This window comes from Opisthorchis viverrini (assembly GCF_000715545.1).
Source record: "Opisthorchis viverrini unplaced genomic scaffold opera_v5_190, whole genome shotgun sequence".
NCBI classification, from domain to species: Eukaryota; Metazoa; Platyhelminthes; class Trematoda; order Opisthorchiida; family Opisthorchiidae; genus Opisthorchis; species Opisthorchis viverrini.
The window spans coordinates 455,137-477,148 of record NW_008751846.1 but is presented as its reverse complement, the minus strand read 5'-3'; the positions used below and the strand labels follow the sequence as shown (position 1 = coordinate 477,148).

Here is a 22,012-nt window from a genome sequence, read left to right as displayed (position 1 = left end):
GGTCTTACTATATAACGTTCCCGAACGCATCCCGATAGAACGTACAAAATCCGCCATCTTGACAGCACGTAACATGCATGACACAGTCTGTACACCCAAGCGGTTGCAAGAGTCGAAATTCTCTTTGCGTTGCCCAATGCTAATGCAATTCAGAGAGAAGTAAGTCTCGCGTGCATAATATGGAGAGCGAAGTGATATCCTTACCGTATCACGCAACCACTTGCCTGCCTTCTAACTCCTGATGCAATATGTGACCCGCCAGATCTTGCAAAAGCGTCAAGCTTTATTGACATGCCCACTTTGGAGATAAGTCGGTATATGGAATGCCGTAAACAGGTCTTACTATATAACGTTCCCGAACGCATCCCGATAGAACGCACAAAATCCGCCATCTTGACAGCACGTAACATACATGACACAGTCTGTACACCCAAGCGGTTGCAAGAGTCGGAATTCTCTTTACGTTGCCCAATGCTAATGCAATTCAGAAATGAAGACGATGCATCGCTGCTGTTAACATCTCAGGCCCTTCTGTCCTCGACCCAGACATTCCAGACAGCAAAGATCAAATTTGCTCGCACCAGACTACAAAGACAACTCATAAGAAACCCACTCTGTGAGCTTCTACAGCTGACTATTGATAAACATCAAACGAACCCACGTTCTGTTCAACAATCGGTACAACTAAATGCTCCCATTGTCACTCACTCGCAGACTACTTATGAAACCAACCTCTCGGAAAGTTGCGCAAGTCATCGCCGATGATACATGTGCACACAGCTGTCGGTAAACACCCGATTCAATCAAAGACTTACCGAACTTGTCAACTGGTTAGGCCCCTTTTACAACCAACTCCGGTTCCGTTGGACACCCCCTGTTCCCGACATCAAAGTAGCCTGTTCCAAACCGATCGGAATCGCAGCCGCCCCTCTAAATACCGGAGCTGACGCCTTATCCTCTAAAGCTCGAAGCTGCCGCACAGACCCCTCCCATAGCGCAATTATCCAGGAATCGATCCTCGCCTAAGCCCCCATACCGTGATGTCAACTTTCGGCCAAATGCCACACAAAACCTCACAACGGCCTTCAACCCTGGATCTCTTGTTCATGACAACCAACCCTCCACTTCTACCCTTGGACACCTGCCTGTGCCTTCTCCGACTTCAGTTGCACCAAAAACATTCACCCCTGTAATGATAGATACGGTATCTTACCACCCCCTATCCAGTGCTACAATCGAAGATGAGAACACGGTCTCTCGCTCCAGACCCCCTGACCTAATGACACTTCACCCTTTCTCACCAGAGCGCCCCTCGGGCTCAAACAACTACTATCAAAGCCTGGTATTATAAAGCCCCCGCCTGTGCGAAATCCACGAATTCCCACTCTCATTCACCCCTGTAATGATAGATACGGTATCTTACCACCCCCTATCCAGTGCTACAATCGAAGATGAGAACACGGTCTCTCGCTCCAGACCCCCTGACCTAATGACACTTCACCCTTTCTCACCAGAGCGCCCCTCGGGCTCAAACACCTACTATCAAAGCCTGGTATTATAAAGCCCCCGCCTGTGCGAAATCCACGAATTCCCACTCTTCGGAATCTACATCCTCTTCCTCTTCCGAAGCCATGCGTAGCCCCACCTCTACAACCTCTATAAAGCACATCAAGCCATGCACACCACGTGCCTGAAAGAAACTCTTATCCACAACGACCCATGACTAGCTCAAACGCTCATCCGTTTCCAATGCCCAAGCCACCAACTTTCGTCCCGTCTGAATACCATTTTCGGCAACCGCCCATCCCTCCACAGCCGCCTTTTTGCATCCTATTCCCCTCAATACCTGCCAAAGCAGAAGAGGAGGGCCAACAAATCTACACTCAACTGCATGCCCTCCCCCCAAATCATTCCGTACCCTATAGTGAGCTTGATACAGTACCTCCTGCCGTGGGTTAAAACTTGTTTCAATGACGATTCATTCACCTACAACCAGTACCGTATACTCCTTCCCAGACTCCAGACCCTGTTTCATATGAACCCACATCCAGGTACCTAGTTTCCCTAGTGCTACACCTAACCGTTGGTGAGGTTACAAAGTTCCTGCTTAGTACCGTTTGCTCGTCAGTGAGCCTGTCATTAATGCTGTTCAAAGCCCGCTCATTACTGCCCAAAATCCCTAATCTCCGAGCGGTCGGAGCCATTGCATGACCAAGTATGATCTGTGTGACTGAAACGGCTCATAGATGAAACTCCTGAAACGGCCGTCTCAGTCCCTGGTTATGATACTTACCGCTCCGATAAGGAAAACTCAAGGGGCGGTGGCTGTGCCATCTATTCCAAGTCAGAAATTCGTGCAGTCAATTTGACGATTCTTCTCTAGAAGGGATTTCAGAGGTCACTTGGATATCAATAGAACAAACCGAATGACTTGTACTGGTAGGTTTCACCTATGTACCAGCTGCTCCCTCACCCGCCTCTATTGGTGATCTTTCCCGTGTCATCTCCACTGCACATGCCCTACCTCATCCAGCTTAATCTCTGTTCGGTGACTTCAACCTGCTGGACATTTCCTGGTCCTCCGCCATGGGCCCCACCCTTTACACCGCACTGCATGCACAACTTGGTGTGGAGGGCTGGTCCCACTCGTGGACCTATTATTCCCCAAATATGACCATTTGGCCACAACTGCAGTTGGCCCATGCTTCCCAGGAAGTGACCGCTGCGTCGTCTCTTGCAACGCAGTCAGTTATGGCCAAACTACTCCTCCGAGTCCACCCATGTTTCATCTCTCACCGAATATTTTACAGGCTTATTCATCCACGCTGGCTTCCCAGGATTGGGACGACTTCTTCCCGTCGAGAAATACACACCGCGTCAGAGATATCTTTTGCCAAAACCTACTGACTGCTTTTCACCTTGTTTCTCTCGTAAGTCGTTTTTACGCTAATAAACCCGGCCCTAATAGGTTATTAAAAGCCTTGGATGCCAAAATACACCGGGCTAGTAGACAATATCGGGAATCTCAGGATTTCTCAATATTAATTCTCCTCAACTAACTCTCTACTGACCGAGAATCCTTGCGGGTATCTCTCGAACGCCGAGAGGAGAACGCCGTCCTCATATTTCCTTTCCAATCCAAATTAGTCAACCGACTGTTCCGTAGGCGTTTTACCCTAAACAGCCATTCAACCGCCTTTTTGTGTTCCACAGCTAGTGGCCCCATCACTGATCCTGTCAACATAGCAGACCATCTGAAAGCCTACTTCGCCAGCTGCTACTCACCCTTTACTCCCAACTCCAGACCCATACACATTGCTGTTTACCTCCAAAGTGCGAACGGTCAGATTAACCACCCGACACTCAGTAACGTAACCATCCATCCAGGTGATGTTTATTCCCTTCTTCTAAAGATTAAAGACACTGTTGTGCCAGGGGCCGACGGTCTTCCACCCCGTATTCCAAAACAAGTTGCCCGAGATTTTGAAATCCATGCGTTAAATTTTTTCACCCACTCTATAGACTATGGAATCGTCCCCACAGTGGAAGAAATCTATAATCCACTCGCATTTCAAACCCAGATGTAGACAATCTCCTTCCAACTACAGGGGAATCCACCATACCTCCCTCCTAATAGGGACCCCTGAACGTCTGGTTAACCAAGTTCCTACTGACAATAAATGCTATAGATGACCGGCAGTATGGTTTCCTTTCTCAAAGATCCGTAAATTGATGCCAACTTCGCTTCTTCGACACCATCACAGCAGCCTACGACGCTGTATACATCACTATAACAGTTTGCCTGGATATTCAAAAAGCGTTTGACCAGGTCCACCATGCATTCCTACTGCATAAACTTGGTACCGTTGGCACCATTAGAACCTTATTTCAGTGGTTTGACTCCAACCCTATCTGACAGGATTCAAGTAAAACAAATTGGGGACATACAATCATCTCCACTGCCGATCATCAGGTGAGTCATCCAAGGAAGCGTGCTGGGCCCCATCCTCTCCTTACCGTTATAATGTATATTCCCGACTTGTGGGTGGCATACCGTCTGGCATGATCATGCGTTTACAGTCAGGCTGAGGTGTGACAGGGGGATTTACGGACAGCGAGGATGGCGCGAAAAGGGGACAATGGCATAAACAGTGGGAAGTACTCGATTAGATAATAATAAGATGTTTCTTTTGCAACTTATAGGGAAAAATAGGCATGAGGTCCGAGTAATTCAGTGACTTAGTTGGCTGACATGAACTAAAACTGGAAAGCCATTGTTGGCCATGAGTAAACTTGAGCGGTTGGGTAAATGGTCGGAGTCATAACAAGCAAAATTGGAGGCGTAGATGGGATAATTCAAATCAAGAGAACGTGGCATGTTTAATCTCTAAGGTGTGGTGCAATCTGAGAACAAGCAGACTCACTGGTTGCACTGTTGTAGGGTAGTCAGGAGCAAGAGATAGACTGAATGGTAGACATAGCGCTAAAGCACAGGGCCAACCGAACACCGTACACGGAATTGAACTTGTGAAAGAGGCAAGCCGAAATTGCAGTAGAAAACCAAGCTGGCCAAATTTGAGTGAAAGTTCATCGAGTACGAGAGAACTCGTCCCAGAGACGATTGGGGCTAGATGAAAAATTACCTCGCAGTTACAACTGCTGGCTCGGGTGGGCGGGGTTTCGGTTGGGATTCTTTATCGCTGTTTTGGAGTCATGCATAATAGGTCTTCGAAATAGCGGGATGATGGGAACACGCAAGCCGGAACACGACCCGTACAGAAAGCTATTGAATTTGGTGGGAAGCACAGAAACACAGGGCTTATTAAATTGGAACGAGTATTTCAAAAGGTTGGAATGAATATGTCGTTGAGGCAGTCGGGGTCAGGTGGGGAGTTTTTCTTAGTTGCAGTTAATGGAATGAATGGGCGAGACGGCACGGTCGGGAGAAGGAATGGGATATTCGTGGGTGTGCTATCAAACTGGGTATGGCGGTGCCATCTGACGTGCTTCAGTTGTTGGACATCCACGTATCAGACGTCGATGTATGAGCGCTGGTGGGAGTGGACTTCTAAGCTAACTGGTTAACATGGTGTTTAAAACATGAGTTGGATAATACCAGGAGAGGAAGTGTGCGCTTGAGAAATAGTCACCAGTCCTCGGAGCACTGCTATCAGCTCAAATCTGTAGGTGGTGCATAGCGATGAACACTTTCGTGTCTACCACTTGGATTGGTGAGTAGATGTATTCTCTGTTTGGATGACGTGATGGGCTTTGGTGCGGTGTAGCCTTTGTTCTGACGAAAGCAGATATAACCACGCTCGCCGATGTATGCCATGGGCATTACAGGATATCTTCAGGCTATCCCATGTGATCTTTTAATTTTTTTACAAATGAGAGGCAAGTTTTTTCCATTTGTGGTTCATGGCATTGCCAGTTGCATAACTCAACCGAGGCGAGTTCAACACCGGCAGCAACAAACAGAAGTCAGCAGTACTTTTTTTGAGTTCCTGAATTTTAAGGCCGGACCCAGAACCACCGGCAATGGGCAATGCACCCGTGCTACTGGAGGGGTGGTGGGTATACGAACGCACCATGGTGCAACGTAACAATGCGACCCTCCCTGTGGGACACACCCGTCCACCAAACGAGGTTTTCTCCCTCGTGCATGCTGCCAGATCTGCAAGATGGAGAACCATCCAAGCAGTCATAAGTGGGGTTTGTGCGTCATGGAATACTCCAGCTACCATTTTTTGGTCGGTGGAAAGCAAGGCCACTAAAGACAGCTCAGTATACAGACGCTGGTAGAGGCAAGTCGCGGAGGAGAAGTAAAATGACGGTTGTCAGTGAGACGGTGAGACTGGAATGTTGATACTCACGGCGATTACAACATGGCTAAGGGGTGTCGGAGCCTTGGTCTGTGCTACCACGTCGAGCAGAAGCGTACAACGATATCGTGTGTGGGAGCGTTTAGTGGAACAAATCATCAAATGGATATATATAAGCGCAGAATGCGCTCTGATAATGAAATGAAGAAACAAATCGACTTTGGTTTGGTTTTTATCAGTTTGAGTTAGCATGAAAGCACCAGTTACTAGACAGAGCTGATAGAGTGATCCGGGGTAGGGACTCGACTAGGACGAGATATAAGTTAACTGGGGAAGGAGAAAACAACCAGACCAGTAACAGCATAATTAGAAGTAGTAGGTGATTAGGTCGTACAGTGATTTGGGGAAGAAATAGCTAATTTTGGTCTGATTTTTGTCAGTAGACTTTGGACGAGAACAATAGACGTTAGACAGAGTTTATAGAGGAGTCCGGTGTATGAACTAGACTAGTACGAGGTGTAAGTTGGTACGGGGAAAAAGGGAAAAAATAAAACAACCAGGCCAGTAACGCCACATATTTCGATCAAGTTGGCATTTAAATCCTTTATCAGCTTAAAGCGGGTCAAGAGGATGGGAAGAAATGATAACAAGATTCTTTACTTGCCCACTGACTGTAACGTCGCTAAACTCATAAGCGCATTGGATCTGATTCGTAGAGGAGGTCAGAGGGTAGTCGAGTATTAGGTAAGGCGGCAGCAGTTTCACAGGTAAGGACTTTGTCTACAGACTGATAAAAATATGGCGATGCGTGATGCTTCGTAGCTGCTCAGGAAGACTGTTCCAGATGCGAGCGTAATAAACTAGAAAGAAGTAGTGGCGTAGGTTTGTGCGAGCTGGGGGACACACCAAGCGATTGCAGGAGTTGCGGAGTCTGTAGCGAGGTTGTGAGTTAATACTTGGTCTAGCCTCTACTATAAAGGCGTTCTTATGCAGCAAACGGTGCAAGAGAGCTAGATTCAATTTTAACCGTCTGAGCCATAGTGGTTCGAGGCCTAGGATTTGACAGCGGGAGTGGTTAGTGAGGGGGTTTGACCAAGGAAAGAGTTTTTCGCAAATGAGCGTTGGACGCTTTCAATTGCGAGTCTGCAACTTTGGGTGTAGAGAGAAGAGAACGCGGGACAGAATTCCACGATAGGTCGTACGCATAGCTTAAAGATTGCAGCCAGGGTCTGGAAGGTGGAAGAAGCGCAGCATTAAAAACTGAGCCTGCGCGCTCTTGCAAGCTGAAATTGCACCTGGTTGGAAAGGCTAAAAGTACAGGAGTATCTGAGGCCGAGATCTTTGATCTCTGTGGAATGAGTAATAGGATTTCCATTAATTGTGAAAGCATAAGCCGGGAGGAAGCAGCGACAGGAAGTTATACAGGATTTTGTGGAGGAGAAGCTTAGGCCAGAGTCGTTTGACCAGCGAGTCAGTGAGTCTAAGTATTGCTTAATCTGGTGAAATGCAGGAGTTTTTGCAGAGATGGGTAATGTGTACACGATTTTTATATCGTCGGCGAAGAGGAAGGCCTTGCCGTGAGATATGGCGCTGAAGATGTCATTGCTGTAAAATAAGAAAAGGATGGACCCACTACGCTTCCTTGGATGACTTTGCTAGTGATAGATAGTGGAGATATTGCATGTCCCCGATTTGCGTTATTTGCCTCCTGTCTAGTAAATAGGAGGCGAACCACTGAAATAAGGTTCCCGTGATGCTAGCGGTGCTAAGTTTTTGTAGCAGGGAGGCGTCTTCAAAGCCATATCCTATGGTAAGGTCATCCTCTTCGCGGACGATATACAAATTCGCACACATTTCCCCCATCTGCACGAGCCCTTACGTTTCACCAGATTAAGCAAGATTCAGATACACTGAATCGCTGGTCAAACGAATCTGGCCTAAGTTTCTCCTCCACGAAGTCCTGCATAAAATCCTGCCGTTACTCCCTCCCGGCTTATGCTTTCACAATAAATGGAAACCTTATCACCTATCCAACGGGTATCAAAGACCTTAGCCTCAGATACTTCTGTACGTGTAACTTCCCCACCAGGTGCAGTACCAGGTTGCCCGAGCACACAGGCTCAGATTTTTAATACTGCGCTCCTTTCACCTTCTAGACACAAGAGTTACAATTTTTAAGCAATGCGACTGACCAGTCGTCGAAATCTGTCCCCGTTCTCCTCTTTTTATACCAAAAGTAGTAGGCTTGCGCTTGAAAGCGTCCAACACTTATTCACGAAAAATCTGTTCCCTCGGTCAAACCATATCTCGTACCACGCTCGCTGTCAAAGCCTAGGCCTCGAGCCACTATGGCTCAGACGGTTTAAGATGAATCTAACTCCCACACCGCCCGCCGCACAAAAATGTCTTTATAGCAGAGGCAAGACCAAGCGTAAACGCACATCCTCGCTACGGATTCAGTAATTCCTGCAACCTTTTAATGTCCCCCTCAACTCGTACAAACATACGCCACCACTTCTTTCTGGCTTACTGCGCTCGCATCTGGAACAGTCTTCCTGAGTAGCTGCGAAACATCGCGCATCATCATACTTATTCTCAGTCCTTGGACAAATTCCCTACCTGAGAAGCTGCTGTCATCCTTCTTAAAACCCAACTACCCCCCGACCCCCTATATTGGGTCCACTACACAGTTGAGTATAGCAAATGAAAGATACAGCCACTATGGGAGATAAACGCTCACTCGATCTAAGTATGTTGTGTTACCGACCCTGCTGTTTTTCTTTTTTTCCCCAACCAACTTATACATCGTTCTGGTCAAATCCTTACCCCGGATCACTCTACCAATCACTAGACATCTAGCGACTGGTGCTGTCGGCTCCACTGTAACTGACAAAGAACGAAACCAGTCAGCTTTTTCTCACCACTATGGCACATTATACACCAATGTATATACATCAAATCTGTATGATGATTTGCTCCACAGCTCACTAAACACACACAACATCGCGGTACGCTTCTGCTTGACATGGTGGCTCACACTAACGCTCAGTAGCCGTTTAGCCATAGTGCACTCGCCCCGAATATCACCATTTCGTCCACCTTGGCAACTCTCATTTCACTGCCTCCTCCGCCGCCTGCCTCTACCAGCGTCTGTTTGCTGTTTACTTGTTAGAATTGACTAAACTGCTTTTACTGGCCTTGCTCCCCTGACCGGGAAAAACTGGTAGCTGGAGTACTTAACTAATGTACAAACCGCACTTATGACTGCTTGGATGGTTTTCCATCCTGCAGATCTGGTAGCATGCAAAAAGGAGGAAAACCTCGTGGGGTGGATGGGTGCGCCCTGCAAGGAGGGTTCCTCTGTTACGTTGCACCATGGTGCGTTCGTGTACTCACCACCCCTCCAGTAGCACGGGTGTATCGCCCATTGCCGGTGGTTATGAGCCTGGCCTTTAAATTCGGGAAAGGAAAAAATCAGCACTGTTGTCTTCTGATTGTTGCTGCTGGTGTTGATCTCGCCTTGGTTGAGTTATTTGGCAGTGCCATAAAAAACAATGACTAAACTGGCTTTCCGCTTGTCCAATAGTATTTTTTTAAAAATAGTATGCCTGGGATAGCCGGAAGAAACTCTACAATACCCATGGCCTACGTCGATGTGCACAGCTGTAGTTGCCGTCGTCAATATCGAGGCTACACCGCACCAAAACCCACATCGTCAACCAAGCAAAAAGGCACCAACTTGCTGCTCCCAGGAGTGGACACATACAACACACAAACGCACAGTGAGATTCCCGACTCTCCACTATCATCCTGCGAGGCTGGGATTGGAAGTCTTCTTCGTCATGCACCACTAATTGATTAAAGGTGATATTAGTGCTCCGGGGACTAATGACCATCTCCCTTACATACACCTTCCCTCGTTCAACTCACTAATAACCTCCGGAAAATCTAGTCCACCATCTCAAAACTTACACCCCTGCTAGTCACAATGCCGCCTCTTAGCCTACATACAGTGAACTGTCCAGTTTCAGGCAGTATGGTCATCCCTAGCAGCACACGCAGTCCAAAATAACCGAGTTTTCTGGCTATACGACGGTTATATAACCGTTTAATAACCGACTTTTATGGTTAACAGATGGTTATTTGCACAAAGATAACCGTCAAATAACCGAGTTTTCCGGTTATTGCTCGGTTAAATAACTGTCAAATAACCGTGCTGGTCGGTTATTGCTCGGTTAAATAACCGTCAAACAACTGGTTTCCAGTTATAGCTCGGTTAAATAACCGTCAATTAACCGCGTTTTCAGGTTATTGTTCGGTTAAATAACTGTGTTTTCCGGTTATTACTCGGTTAAATAACTGTCAAATAACCGTACTTGTCGGTTATTGCTCGGTTAAATAACCGTCAAATAATTGTCTGCTGGTTATTGCTCGGTTAAATAACCGTCAAATAACCGTGTTTGCCGGCTATTGCTTGGTTAAATAACCGTCAAAAAACCATGTTTTTCTGTCGTTTAACGGTTAAATAACCGGGTTTACTGGTGATTGGACGATTAAATGACCCTCGTTAGTGAAATCACCACCATACTACCGTTAGTCGCTGTTACTGAACCTATCCTACGTCGTCATAACGGCTTAACATAGTATACGTAGCCACGCATTAACCGCATTGTAGGGCCACGGAGAAGCTAAATAACGGTGCCGTAGCGTATTCCTTCCTAGAGGGACTATCTGATGGCTTCTTGACCACTTATTAATCGAGTTCAACGGTTAAGTAATCGCGCAAAACGGTTTGCGGTTAACAAACGCAACGTGACTGACCTACACTGGTAACCACACGCGTGCATATCGTCGTATCCATTGCAGAAAATAAACCTAGTAACGGGATCTTAGAGAACGCAAAACAAGGATAAAAATATATTTGATATACGAAAATGACTGTTTCACAACCAAACCGAGTCAGTTCGGAGGCACGTCCAATTCGATGATCCCAGCTTTTCAGTTCAATGCGGACGTCTGAAGCTGACAAAACATATGCATAAGCATTCGATGTATCGGTTACTACTGATAAACTTGTTCCAGTGCAAAGTGGAAACTTACTGCCAACTGATCCATGCGCGTTCTCTGGGCCCGTCGGTGACGTGCGTTACCGAACCACTTTTGGATTTCTTTATCTAACTCCTGTCGGCAACAGTCTTTGGAAACTGGGTTACCGAGAAATGTTTCTGAAACGACAGTGAACAAGCCATCTTTGATCACCTACCTTCGATTAGGGAGCAGAGTCTTGTGTGGCGGAAGGGAAGATTGTCAACAGACCAGGCGTAGGCGACACTGACGGCGAATTCGTCAGCCAACGCCTGTCGGAGACACAGACGCACTAGGTCCGCCATGGAAGCTGCACTAAAAGATTAGAAGTATTTCATCTGTGGCCAAAAAATGAGATCAACAACACTGAATTACCAGTTCAATCTGGCGTAGTCCCTCTGCAAGCTCACTTTCCAGTTGATCCACGAACGTTTGCTCCGGAGGGGAAAAGGAAAGCCGGTAGTTTCAGAAGAACTGTGGGCTTGTAACAGAGTTGTCAATGCGGATCTTCAGGCATCGATGATCTTCCGCCATTGCGTCCATTTTACGATGCAGCAATTTGTTCTGCTGAAGCAGTGCTGCGATTCCTGGGGTTTGGAATAAAGGGGCAGGTGGTGGGGATAAAACTGGAAACATAGGGATCTCCGTTGCGGTGTTCAAAGTGTACTGTGGCAGGCGGTGCACCGTCTGCGGTATCGTATATACGGGCTGGCTGGATGTGGACGGGACGGGTGCGGGATGCTGGGGTATGCACTCTGGAGTTGAGTGGAACAAGGCACGGGGTGTCGCCTGCGAGAAGCTGGGGTAAGACGGGGATTGTGGCACCATCAACCTTGGTTTTTTCGGTGATGGACTGATGGAGAGGGAGGGGCTTCGTTCTCTGGTATTCCGAAAAGAAATCTTGACAGCACGCACGGTAGTCTTACTTTCGACGAGGATGGTTACGACCCATCTCAATGGTTACATCCGAAGTCTCCGGGTCCGACGTGTACTGGAGATCTCTCTCATGTTCGCGGGCCTTTTTGAAATCGTCTGAAAAGTTAATGCGGTCTACATGACACCTACCATAAGTCCGAATGACTTCGCAATTCAGCTTCAATGATCCAGGTGGCGGCTGTATATGAAGGCGAACGGCCTTATAACAGTCCTTCGAGTGAACTTTTGGCCATGCAGCACAGTTACCCTCAATCCATGAAGAACTGAGGACTGCACACTGCCATAGGCCTTGTTCATGGAACTTCACAAGACTGTAAGCCTGATACGGGCATATCAATTTATAAAATTATTACGGTATAGAGTGCGATAATGGGAAAACTACAAATAAGTCATTGAATGGAAGCATGGCGCACTTGCACTGCACAAAAGAGAGGGGACAGCTATTTACAACTGTGGACAATTTGTTCACCACAAAAATATTTAGCAAAAGAGAATTAATGGGAAAAGTGGTAAAACGGGAGAAAGAAATGAAACATACTTAAGTATGCAGTCGGCCGTGTTGGGATGCTCCACCCCTGTCACAATGCACGGATAACCATCTACCAAAACAACGTTATCCGATGGACTGGCAGATAAGGAAACTTTACCGAGACTAAAGAAATGCTTTTTGTTCAGTGATACTTGTTTCAAAGGTAAGCCCGCATCGCAATCGGCGTGGTAATCTGGGGTGTTTGTGAGACACGATGCTGACTCCTGCAGGCGTTTATAAATCTGCCTAACAGGATACGTGGGACTTTGTACAAGGCGCTCAAGTGTGAACTTGTAAGACTCAAAAGGGAATGCTGAAAAATTGTCCAGAGGCCCGTGAGACGAGACGTCATCCGGTAAATGCAGCAGACAATGGACATTGTACACCATCTCCTGCAAGCCATACAGTTTTTGGAACTTGTTAACAAATACTAGCAATAATTGTCGTGCATAATCAGGGCGGGAAACAGAAAAGCGACGATGAGAAAGAAAATACACGGATATAAATAGATCTATGAAATTTCGATAACGTTCATGGGGAAGAATGTCCTTAAACACAATGGGACCAATGTAAAACAGCAGCTGACGAAACTCAGTCGCTTTCCACTGTTTGTACAGTGTAATTTCCCGGCACTTACGCGGGAATTCCACGGGCATATGGGCACGTATATTCCGAATCATGCGATCTACCCTGTTCAAGCCAGCAGGCCCGATGCGTACGGGTCGATCACCGTTGACGAAAATGGAAACTAATCTACGGACAACACCGAGACATACGGCGTGCATATAATCTATGGGAAAGCAGTGAACGAAATCAATGGGTAACGTAAAGAATGGAGACGGACTGTTTCGAGTATCCCGACGTATACTGTTGTCAGTTCGCAGAACATGCTGCCCATATGGAAACGTTATCTTCGTTTGGAAGTATTGTCCCTTTATGCAGCACTTATCACAACCATAGTAGGAATTGTGTGCTCTCATTCGTGTGACGAAGGAGCGTGCCGGTTTGTCACAAATAATTGCATCCAACACGACCTGATGATGCAGGTCATTAACGACAACTCCCAGACGCAGGAGATCTTCCAGTTCCTGCACTACGTCATGCAGGTATGTACAAACGTCCTCGGGTTTACGAACTCCTCCATAAAGCCCAACAAGGAATACCGGGTAGTGAAGGGCCGCACAATACGTGCTAGTATAGGCCAGATTACGGTTGTACCGTTATTGTGCAGCTTCATCCCATCTACATTCATATGTAAATGGATAATATGAGGTTGGGGTGGCAAGTACATCGGCACAACCCGGCGAAGCCCGTTCGCAATGCCCAAGTGGATGTATTCTCCTGGGGGGACTTCTCTAGTTGGACATGACCCGAGTGTTCTCATCAGTGTCCGCGCGTCTCGAGGCAGTTCAGGAAGCTTATGCTGCAATGACACAAGCAGGCGATTCACGGTACTGAAGGGGATATTAGTCAAAATCATCCAGTCTCGGAAAATGTCCGCCAAACTAGGCGGAACTAGGAACATATTCTCCTCTTTATTATCCGCCTCATTTTGTTGTTCATCTAATTGGAACATTAGTCATCTAATGGCATTTTTACTGTGCACTAGTGAATCGATCTCCTGATCTGCACGGTGAAAGTCTCGTGCGTTCATCGAATTGGGTGTTTGTTCCAAGGCTAACTCTCTAGCACGCTTTAGTTTGCGGTTAACAGTCCACCTTGAAATGAGAAAACCACGTTTGGAGGGCTACAGTTGTCATACATGTATGAGCAGTCATGACTTACCATTCCTCCAGATAGAAATTCACAAACACGTGGAGACATCAGGCGCGTGGGTCAGCGACGACTTGGGAATGGGCTTGGTGGCTACGGCCATTTACTAAAACACTGATGCAGATAAACAAAAAAGCGTCAGAACGGGTTTCTTGAGACCTGTTGGAATAATGCACTTTTGTTTTGTGTCAACACTTTGTGTGATAAGAAAAACCTATGGGAATAAGTGTGGCGACAACACTTCATGTTGATTGGATGATAGCTACACGGTTAAATAACCGTCAAATAACCGACTCTAACCGCCATATAACTGACTAATAACCGAGTTGTGCTGCTAGGGGTACTGGCAATTTAGCTTGACTTTGGTGACTACCCTACTGAGTGCAAATCCATCCTTATCCTGTTTTTTTATCTACCTAATGTCACCGCCATGTGGTAGACGTTCATTTCTCCTCTATTAAGGAACTTTATCCTGTCTGATGACTCCTATAACTTTCCAGACCTTATTGATCTCATCTCATCCCCTCTTCTTCCCAAGCTTCGACCCGTGATAATACGCGCTATGGACGGCCCGTTTGGCCGTCGTCCGCTCCACCTGATCTGTGCATTACGAACAAAGGGAGCCCCGACCTGAAAAAGCAACAACAGCAAATACTACGCGCGATATTACATTGGTTTTGCTCACCCTGAGAACCCCCGGCAATCGCACAGCATCCCGCTGATTATAGGACTGCGCATCTTAGCCTTACCACCTCCATCACGACGTCCGTCACAGGGCTCTCTAGAAGTCGAAGTATCTCAGTGCATTGACGGTACGGCACTGTGATACACAGTTTGATATCATACCCGCAATTTTCACCTCCCAGTTTGACCGCGTCCTCTGGCCCACACGTTCCCTCACCGGCAAATACAATCAGTTGAACCTCTCAGTCAAGGAATCTGCCGAGCCTTCTGTCGGATGTGAAGATCTCGGCGACTCTTTTTCGTACTCCTCAATTTTCATACAGTTTGCGTGAACTCGTTCTCCCAAGTAACTATTGCACTCGACCCTGCTCTAGCAGCATCACCAGTGAGTCGCTCAAGTTTCACTGGACACTGTGATTCTCAGTTTCCTATTACCATTTGTCCATGCTCCATATTACACCACCTCACCATCCGCACTTACGCTTTCCGTGGCCATACGCCCAGCAGCCCAAGGTCATGAAGCCCTAATGACGGTTTTGTGCTTTAGTTCAAATTGACCGGCCATATCGTTGCGGTTCCGCCGCCCCTACAGATCCGTTATTCTGGCCCCACACTACCTGGAGTTTGAAAGTCTTTTTGTCTTTTGTCACGTTTCCGGCAGGAAGCTTTTTGTTATGCCTCACTCGTATTGTTTTTGGGCACCACCTTTAAATCATAACAATCGGATCTTGTCACCTGATGTTCTCCATAGGAGAAAAAGAGCGCTTGTAATTTTGGATCCCCAACTATGCCACCTCAGATGTGATGAAGTATAATTCGTTAATGACCACTGTTTACGTCACCGTCTCTTTTCCAGGAAATTCCCATTAATCACAACCTCCATGAGTTATGCTCTCATTCTGACTGTAATACCATGATCATACCTGACGGTATGCTAACCAATAGTTGTGAATAAAATGTTATTATTATTAATTCTCAGGACTTTCCACGATCCTCTGTCCCTTCACGCTCCGAGCAACATTAGCTACGCTCACTGGAGACATTGCGCATCCCTTATAATCAAAATTGCCAGCAACCGTTGGCATCGACTGCACGCCCATTATCCACACCTGAATATCGATTGCCATGTTTGAACTCAGTCAGTGACACCTCACTGTGGTAGTTAAAAATTTTGATCACATTTGGCTGCCTGATATTTTGGGCCGCGTCTTTATTCATACCGTACAGACCTATAGCAGACATTTTGACACTTTTCCTCATTTTGTGTCCCCGATGTAGACATGGCTGCCCTATCACCCTGTTTGAACTGCTGTACTGAACCACCGCGTGCCTCTGATGGACCAAGAATACCCTTAATCTATGCTGGCCTTAATTTGTCACGATTCCATTGTCCCTTCCAACTACCGTGACAACCTCAACTGATACACCAAAGACGTTCATATAGGGGGCAGTCCACGAACCCAAGTACGACGTCGCGATGACGTACCAGCGACTGCCATATCCATTCTAATGGCTTCGTCCCGGTTCACCGAATCCATACTATTTCCAGACCGAGCCTATCATATGCGCCCGCAAGGCCGTTTCAATCGGATGATTAGCCCCTGAACTTCAAAGGGCTCTACTGCACTGCCTGCCTTTTCTGCCCATAAACACGCTAGTTCGTCCAGTGATAGTATTGGTAGTGCTAATGATAATGGCGTTTATTCCCGGCTGGCATATCCTTCAGGCATAATCACACGTTTGTGGTCAGAATGAAGCATGCCTAGGTGGATTTGCGGGCGCTGTGAATTGCGCGAAAAAGGGCACTGTCTTAAGCAGTCGGCAATATCTGGTATAGACTTGGTCACGTCTAAACCGGAGTGGGGGGAGAAAACCCAATTAGCAGGAGATTATCTTACTTTTGTGAGGCAACATACAAAACTGGAACAAGATGAGACCATTAAGATTTGAATGTGGCGAGCAGAAACAGAACAATGGAGGGCAAAACAGGCATCCTGACTGGCGCATTATGAAAAACTTTAAATCGCGAAAAACAAGGAAAAAGAACAATTACTCTGGTACGGTAGTTAGATTGCATAATATAGTCAGTTATTTGAACAAAAGTCTAAATCCAGCGATGAGAACTTTTCGTTCTGGACTTTGTGCTTATATACAAGGTCGCAAAAAACGTGGGTGGGAATGATGAAGTAGAGAAATCTGTATTAGGGATAAACCGTAGCGAGAATCCCATAGTCATGGTGCATATTGAAAACGTAGAGACTCATTGGTGTCGCTGCTGGAGTGGGATGTGGCGCAAAGTTTGTTGAGGGAGGGAGTTTGGTGCTAACGCGTAAGACGGAATGCGAACTGCAAAATAAATGACTGATTTCGTGAAAAGCACAGAATGAAGGTCAGCGAGACGCTAACGTTCGAGAGGAAGTTTCAGCAGTTTAGAGTGGATGCGTCGCGGGGCGACTAGGGCCAGTTGAGGAGTTTATTCCCAGTTGCATGTGAGGGCACAGGAGGGCATCTTCAAAAGTAGAAAGCGAACAGTTATGGGTACGCTATCTAACTGGGTATGCAATTACTGCATTGGAATACTCCGGTTTCTGGACAACCCCGTGACGAGCGTCATGTTTGAGGTGATTAGGCTGGATGAGCAATTCTCCGGGTGGCGAGTTTTACCTTGGGCAGCCTCGAGGATCCGCGGATGCAAAACAAATCCAGTGTAAGACCGCAGGTAGTTTTCTGGTTCGGAAAGGGATGCATTCGGGTGCAAAACACAGATCAGATGTAGTTGATAACAGCCAAACAGCGCGTCCAAATTAGATTTAGCTGAAGGGCGAAGCTTTAAAAGAACAGGGAACGGGATGAGATCAGTAAGGCCTGATGAATTTTAGGAAGAATCAGGGAGGATTTAGTCCGAAAATAGCGAAAAAACTGAGCGTTTATCGCATATAGGGTGGATGGATGTGGATGTGCATTTAGTAGCCTGACTATCAATGACTGACTAAGCCTGCCAAGATAGGCCCTTATGGTGCTGAAGACAGAAAAATCACCGTAGGTACACAGAGATGTAACGAAGTGAGGGAAATCAAACGTAAGGACTGATGGGGATAGAACTTCCGGGAAGATTGACTAGATTTTCTGGGGGTGATTACGTGAGAGGGACACTACCATGATCTAGGAGGGAAAGTGAATGCAAAGTAATAATCCACACCCCCAGAAGCACCACCTTCAACTTCAGTCAACGGGCGGTGCATGGAGAGAAAGCTCTTAGGGCGCTAGCCCTATATGCTGGTAGTGGGGGTTTAGGAATTTCATAGCGTATACATCATTCATTTTTTGTGTGTACCCACTCCTGGGGGCGGTAGGTGAGTGTGTGTTTTGTTTGGTTGACGAGGTGAGCTTTGGTGCGGTACAACCTCAATATGACGGGGGCGGCTACAGTTTTGCATGTCGATGTAAGCCGCGGGTATCGCAGAGTATCCTCAGGCTGTCCTATGCCATTTTAAAGAACTTTTTAGACAGAAGGAAGGTACGCTTTATGCCATCTGTTGTTTGTGGAGTTGCCAGATGAGTGAAGCAGCCTGGATGAGTCCGCCATCAACAGCAACAAACAGAAGACCGCAGTGCTGTTTTGTGGATTTTATGAATTAAGGGTCAGACTCAGAACCATCGGTTTCGTTTTTCCCTGATGGGACCTATCTGTGCTCACTGAATCTAAATCCAGAGCTTCCTGTATAGTACCCCTAGATGGTTGCAAGTATCTCACTGAGTGTAGCAGTACCATCCGTGATCTCGATAGTATTATGGGAGAAACAGTCGGCCAGGAAAATAGGCGATACTCTACCTTTGAACTCTAAATATCTGATTGGTTTAATATGAAGGTCGCGGAAGCCCTAGAGTCTGAGAGTAGGACGATCCCCCTCAGTGGCATGCTGAGGCATGACCAAGCTTCTGGAATGGCGGTCCCCTGGTGAAGGCTCACTCCCAGGAATTCGCCCCATAGCTTCATTGTCCTAACCTTCTGTGCATATTTTCAGAAACATGATGTTTTTTTAATAGCTCTGGAAGGATTCATAAATGGCCTTGCGTTTTGCGTCCAAACCAAATACCCCCAAGGCGTGCCTCCTGTAAACCAAGGTGTCTTGCATGTGTATTGAAATGCTCTGCTAGTAGAAAATATCCTAAAAACTGCCAATGTACGCGACCTCCTAGTGGTTAAAAATAGTGGTCGCTGCTCAACAGGTCCCTCCCACCGAATCGGGGCTATATCAGAATCAGAATCAGAATCAGAATCATATATTTGGAGCAAAAGAAAAAATTCTGTGTACACTCCATCGAGAGAGAAAATGCGAATATCATTCCATATACGCCCTTGGTCCGCTAGTGGAGTAGCTGACTTTCGGGACCAGAGCGGAGGAGATATCCTCACAGAAGCATAGATCAGATAAATGTTCATCTAAATTACGTTTGAAAATTTGAACTGTTTCTGACTGAACGACATTTGCCGGTAAACGATTCCAAAATGACACAACGCGGCGAGAGAAACTGTACCCATGAGGCACATTGTCCATGCGTGTGACAGTAAGTTTAAATCGATGTCCTCGGGTGATGTTGGTTGTTGGAATGTCAAACAAGAACATCAACTGCGGAAAATGGTTTAGGCACAAAACACGGAAAACATAGATGAGATCAATCCGGAGACGTCTGTATTCAAGTGTGAACAATTTCAGTTTGCTGCATCTCTCAGAATAAGAAAGACTCCGCAGACTGGGAACCATCTTTGTAACGAGGTGTTGGACACGTTCGAGCTTTCGGGCTTCGGCTTTCGTAAGTGGGGAGAAAGCTGGTGCACCGTATTCCAATATAGGCCGGATCATGGTGGGATACAGTTTTAAAACTAACTCTTCCGTCCACATCGAAAAACTTCGCTTCAATGCCCACAAAATGCGAAGAGACTTCTTATACACAGCGCTCGTGTGGTCCTTCGACTTTAAATCATAACGGATTTGAACGCCCAAGTCTCGGATTGATGAGACCGATTTCAATTTTTGGCCATTTAGATGATATACACGATCTGAAGTTGGCTTTCCCAGGCATATATATTCTGATTTGGCCGGGTTGATCGGAAGCCTCCTTTCAGAGGACCACGCCACCAGACGTTCTAAGTCATGCTGAAGAGCCACTCGGTCTTCGTCACACTCAATAGGTTTCCATATCTTAAGATCATCAGCGAATAACAGACTTGCCGACTGTAGGACCCCTGGTAGATCATTCACATGTAGTAGAAACAGAACTGGACCCAAAACCGTTCCCTGAGGTACGCCACTAGGTGACGTATACCAGTCTGTACAGTGGTCGTTTACTCTCACCTTCCAGCGTCGGTCATGCAGGAACGATTTGAGCCAACGAAGTAAATCCCCTCCTATGCCGTAGCCCTGCAGTTTTTTTATCAGTTCAGTGTGGTCTACCCTATCGAACGCCTTACTAAAGTCCACGAATATAACATCAACAGCATGCCCAGCGTCAACAGCGGCTAACCAGTGATGACGAGCAGTGAGCATGTTGGTCACACAAGAACGGCCGCGAAGAAAACCGTGTTGTGCCGGCGTAAGAATTTGAAATTCATCCAGCATATGCAACAGAGCCTGCTTCACGATCTTTTCCAGAACCTTAGCGAGTATGGGAGTAAGGCAGATTGGACGGTAATTTGTGACTCGAGAAAGATCTCCGCCTTTGGGGAACGGCCGAACAACTGAATCTTTCCATTCCTGAGGCAACACGCCTTCTGCAAGGGATTTATTGTATAGAGTCGTGACTGCAGGTGCAATGACTGGTGCTAATGTCTTCAAAATTACGGGATGGAGGTCATCAGGACCGGCGGACTTTGCCGTATTGAGCGACAGAAGCAGAGAACACACCTTTTCGGTGCAACACACCAACGAATCCAATCTAACCGCGCAGGAACCAGTAAGACTGTCTCTTGAGGGGTTTGTGGCATATACAGAAGAAAAGTGGCAGGCAAACTCAGTGGCCCTCGCGGAGTCTGAGGTGATGGTATTGCCATCTTGATCTTGTATGTACGGTAGCTCATCAGAGGATTTGAGATTTCTGTTGACATAAGCAAAAATCCTTTTGGGCGTTGTTTTGGCCGATTCGGCGAGAGAGTTTTCATAAGCTTGGCGTTTTCTCAATTTCGTAAAATTGCATGAATTTCGCTGCTGCTTATAAGTTGCATAATCCACGGGATCACGAGACTGTCTATAACGGTTCCACAGTTTTCGGCGGCGTTTGGTCAACGTTACAAGCTCGCGATCGAACCAGGGTGGGCGACATCGATTTGATTTGCAATGTCGAACAGGCGTATATAGTTCGCATAGCCATGATATTTTGTCTTTAAGAGAAAGCCAACATGTATCAACGGATCCTTCTGTTGGTAGTGTCCAATCCATCGAATTTGCCGCAATTAATAAAGCATCAAAGTCTGTTTTCCAAACATTTCTCTGGGGTAATCGCGGTGGAGTGCGATGATGTGGAAGCCTAAGATATGCAAACAATGTCATATGATCACTAGTGCCCAGTGGTTCAGAAACTGATAAATAATCCAATCTTTGCTCGGCTTGAGTAAATAGTAAATCTAGGCAGGAAGGAATCTGATAAGGCAGAGACCGCGTCGGTTGATGCACATGCTGTATCAATCCCATTTCTAGCACCGTATTGAGAAATGTGGTTTCCAAGTCGGTACAACCAGGGAGGGCCGTATAGCTGGACCAATTTACATGGGGAAAATTGAAGTCACCCATAAGTAGCACGTTTCGGGCGCATAGATTATTCTTAGCTCGTGTAATCCAGTCGGAAGAGATATTAGCTGGACTTCTGTAAAGCACTCCCACGTGAAAATTGCCTTTGGTCGTGATGATTTCGCACCAAATTTGTTCACAGTAACAATCATTACTCAAATAAGTGTTTTGTAACCGGCAACGTATGTCCGACTTCACATAGAGGAGCACCCCACCATGAAGCCGCTGCTGACGATCGCAACGAAAATGCTCATAGCCAGGGAGTTTTATCTCTTGATCGAGGACAGTCAAATCCAACCAGGTTTCTGCAACACCAAGAATGTCAGGATTTACATCAGAAACCCACTGCCGCAGATCATCTTGTTTCGATAAAAGGCTGCGTACGTTCATAAAAG

The 22,012-nt window shown here is 46.6% G+C and overlaps 1 protein-coding gene across 1 annotated transcript; it reads right to left on the bottom strand.

Annotated features, from left to right (window-relative positions):
- Positions 1–11,375: 11,375 nt before the first annotated feature.
- On the bottom strand, positions 11,376–13,951 carry T265_07858 (hypothetical protein; the record flags this gene model as incomplete). Its single annotated transcript, XM_009173498.1, has 4 exons — positions 11,376–11,835; positions 11,903–12,165; positions 12,528–13,463; positions 13,490–13,951. The coding sequence occupies 4 exons, from the start codon at positions 13,949–13,951 to the stop codon at positions 11,376–11,378; spliced, it is 2,121 nt and encodes a 706-aa protein (XP_009171762.1).
- Between the last annotated feature and the right edge of the window lie 8,061 nt (positions 13,952–22,012).